We start from the raw sequence: 2701 nt of genomic DNA, 5'->3' as shown, positions 1-2701 counted from the left end.
ACACACACACACACACACACTCGAGGCTTTTATATTCTTACAGAGATCTGCCTATTATCTCGTACGCGCACGCACGTGCAGCCATTCAGCCACATACATAGCGGGCATCCTTCCACATACTTGACATATATGTAAATATATAGGCAGAGAGAGGAGAGAGACATTGACATACACACAAGCGAAGGAAAGGTGCCGCGTGCACTCACGTCCTGAACACTCGAGTGCCTGTTCACCAAATACCTACACGCACCCCGTCACCCTGGTTACTTTGTAGCTTTGCGCTGCAGCTGCGTGCTGCCGCTGCTGCGGATGCTTGACGTGTTGGCTGCTGCTCTTTGTGCTGCTGCTGTTGTTGCAACGATCCCCCTCTGCGCTGGGCGCAGAGCCTGCAACTCTGATGCAGCGGCAGCAGTGCTTCCACCCAGTCTTTTTGCCGCTTAAGCGACTGCTGCTGCAGCTCATCTGCTGCTGAACAATAATGACTTGCCGCTACTGTCGCTTGTTGAGGTGGTGCTGCGGCTGGACTTGCTGATTGAGGTGCTTCTGTTCCTGCCCCAGGCCTTACTGCGTGCCGCTGTAGCATATAGCTCAGCTCCACCAGCTGCTTCGCTGGCTGGTATGTCTATACGCGTTCAAGGGGAAGGGAGATGGAGGCGCAGCAGCAGCACATGCAGGAACGTAAGTAGCAACAGCAGCAGCACTGGTTACGAGGCAGGCAGTAGCAGCAGCGAGCAGAAAAAGCGACAGCAGCAGCAACCCGGTAGTTGTTCGGAGGCAGCAACAGCAAAGGGCAGCGAAGGAGCTAGCAGCAGCACAGGTTAGTGACACAAAAGCGTTACCTCAGCATTATCAAGTTCGCCTTTGGCCAGGTACGCTCGTCCACGCAGCAGATACGCCTCCACGCTTGAGGGGCTGAACATCCACAAAGACACTCCCATATATATATATATATATATAAATGTGCATACATGTAAATGCTGCATACACACACACACACAGACATACACTTACGTAGATGAACTCCCTCTACAGACGAATTTTCGCAAAACGTATACATATATGGTTACGCGTACACACAGACGCCCACACATTCGTCACGTATACGCCTTCGGACGCGCGCACGTACTAGCCCCTATATACAGATACATATATATATACCATCTCCTCACAAATGTGATTATATGTCCGTGTGTACCGCCTCCACACATTTGCAATTCCGCATATAGCATTTGGACGCTCTTAAGCGCCGCTTGACACCGCCGGGTTCTGCCTCCCAAAAAGGGGAAGTGCACGTACCTCGGCTGCATTCAGTTCAGCTCTGCTTCTTTCTGGTGTACTGCAGTGGGTGCCCGAGAAAGCAGAACTGCCCTGCGTCCCTGAGGTCCACAGGGGTGAGTTGTTCGGGTGAGAGCGTTTACCTGAGCCAGTATGTCGGAGAGATGCTTGCCCGTATGCCCACGCATGTGTCTGTGTGCTTGTGCGTCGTACAAAAAAAAATATGGCATATATAGGCGCACGTGCGTGTAGGCGTACACGTAATATCTGCATGCGCCTGCAGGGCGTATCCAACGCGCAGAGAGTGTGTGTGGCTTCACGGAAACGCACGGCTACATATATACTCCGCGTTGAACCGCCGACGTACTATGTCACACAAATGTATGTGCACGCGCGTATGCCGGACGTGTGGATGCGCAGACCCGTGTATGCTGCACCTACATCGTCTCTACAGTATATGCGGAGTACAAGCGTGCACGACCAGTGGACGTATTTCTCTCTTTTCTCGGGTTATTGTCTCCACTGCCTCTTGATTATCGCTGCTTCGTCTTCCCTGCGCACGCCACCACACAACACGCTGATAGTCGTGTGTCTGTGCCTCTGTGAGTAAGCATCCTGAGACGCTCCTCTCCTGTGTTTGCGCCTTGCGCCATAGCACTCGCTCCCGCAGAGAAAATTTCCCTTCGTGTTTCTTTCTCCTCTTCTTCTTCGTCTTCTTCCAACCCTTTAATACGCCTCCACTCTGTTCTCCTGCGGTTCAATCTCCTTCCTCGCCGCTTCATTCTCTGCCTGTCTCTCACTCTCTGTCTCTCTGTTTCCCTCCCCTGCAGCGAGTCCACACACGGTAGTGCAGCAGCCGCCTCCTTACTCGATCTGCAGCGCGGCCGTGCAGTGGGAGATGGCGGCCGTGAGTAGTTCGCCGCGTTGTTCGATCGCGCGGTCGTGTTCTGCCTTCAGAGTTTGCGCCTTCGCCAGCTGCAGCGGGGCTTCTAATTTGACTTCGGCCACTCGTTCTTTCGCGCCGGCGTCCGTCAGGTCCTTCGCGTCAACCTGCGTGACGTAGTACAAGCTCTTCTCCGCCGTGAATATTCCCAAGTCGTACTGCCCGCCTGTGCGTGCGTCGACACACATACATACGTACATACATACATACACACATACATACACAGATACAAAGATACATACATACTTACGTGTACATACATACATATACACACATACGTACATACATACATATACATACATATACATACATATTTTCATACATGAGGACGCTGCCGAACAAAGCACCAGTACAGCGGGTGACACCTTCACATACACATACACAGGCACGTATAGCTGTGTCAGGATGAAGGGCGTGTTAGCCTGAACGAGGTCGCTCCATACGAATCTACGTAAAGTGCGTATATTAACTGTGCGCCCCATG

The 2701-nt window shown here is 52.3% G+C and overlaps 1 protein-coding gene across 1 annotated transcript; it reads right to left on the bottom strand.

Annotated features, from left to right (window-relative positions):
- Positions 1-229: 229 nt before the first annotated feature.
- Positions 230-2406, bottom strand: LOC114485770 (uncharacterized). Its single transcript, XM_055083692.1, has 3 exons — positions 2144-2406; positions 840-912; positions 230-622 (listed from the first exon to the last, which is right to left on the bottom strand). The coding sequence occupies exons 1-3, from the start codon at positions 2404-2406 to the stop codon at positions 230-232; spliced, it is 729 nt and encodes a 242-aa protein (XP_054939667.1).
- Positions 2407-2701: the final 295 nt, after the last annotated feature.

Source organism: Physeter macrocephalus, unplaced genomic scaffold (genome assembly GCF_002837175.3).
Source record: "Physeter macrocephalus isolate SW-GA unplaced genomic scaffold, ASM283717v5 random_3310, whole genome shotgun sequence".
Classification (NCBI taxonomy): domain Eukaryota; kingdom Metazoa; phylum Chordata; class Mammalia; order Artiodactyla; family Physeteridae; genus Physeter; species Physeter macrocephalus.
This window is presented reverse-complemented; position numbering and strand designations above follow the sequence as displayed.

Excerpts from the sequence above, each read along its gene's own strand:
- LOC114485770 (XM_055083692.1), bottom strand. The coding sequence starts at position 2,406 with ATGTGTGTCGACGCACGCACAGGCGGGCAGTACGACTTGGGAATATTC. Across the intron at positions 913-2,143 it reads ACGGCCGCGCTGCAGATCGA|CCCCTCAAGCGTGGAGGCGT; the intron begins GTAAGGAGGCGG and ends GTGGATGTTCAG. Across the intron at positions 623-839 it reads GCGAACTTGATAATGCTGAG|ACATACCAGCCAGCGAAGCA; the intron begins GTAACGCTTTTG and ends GAACGCGTATAG.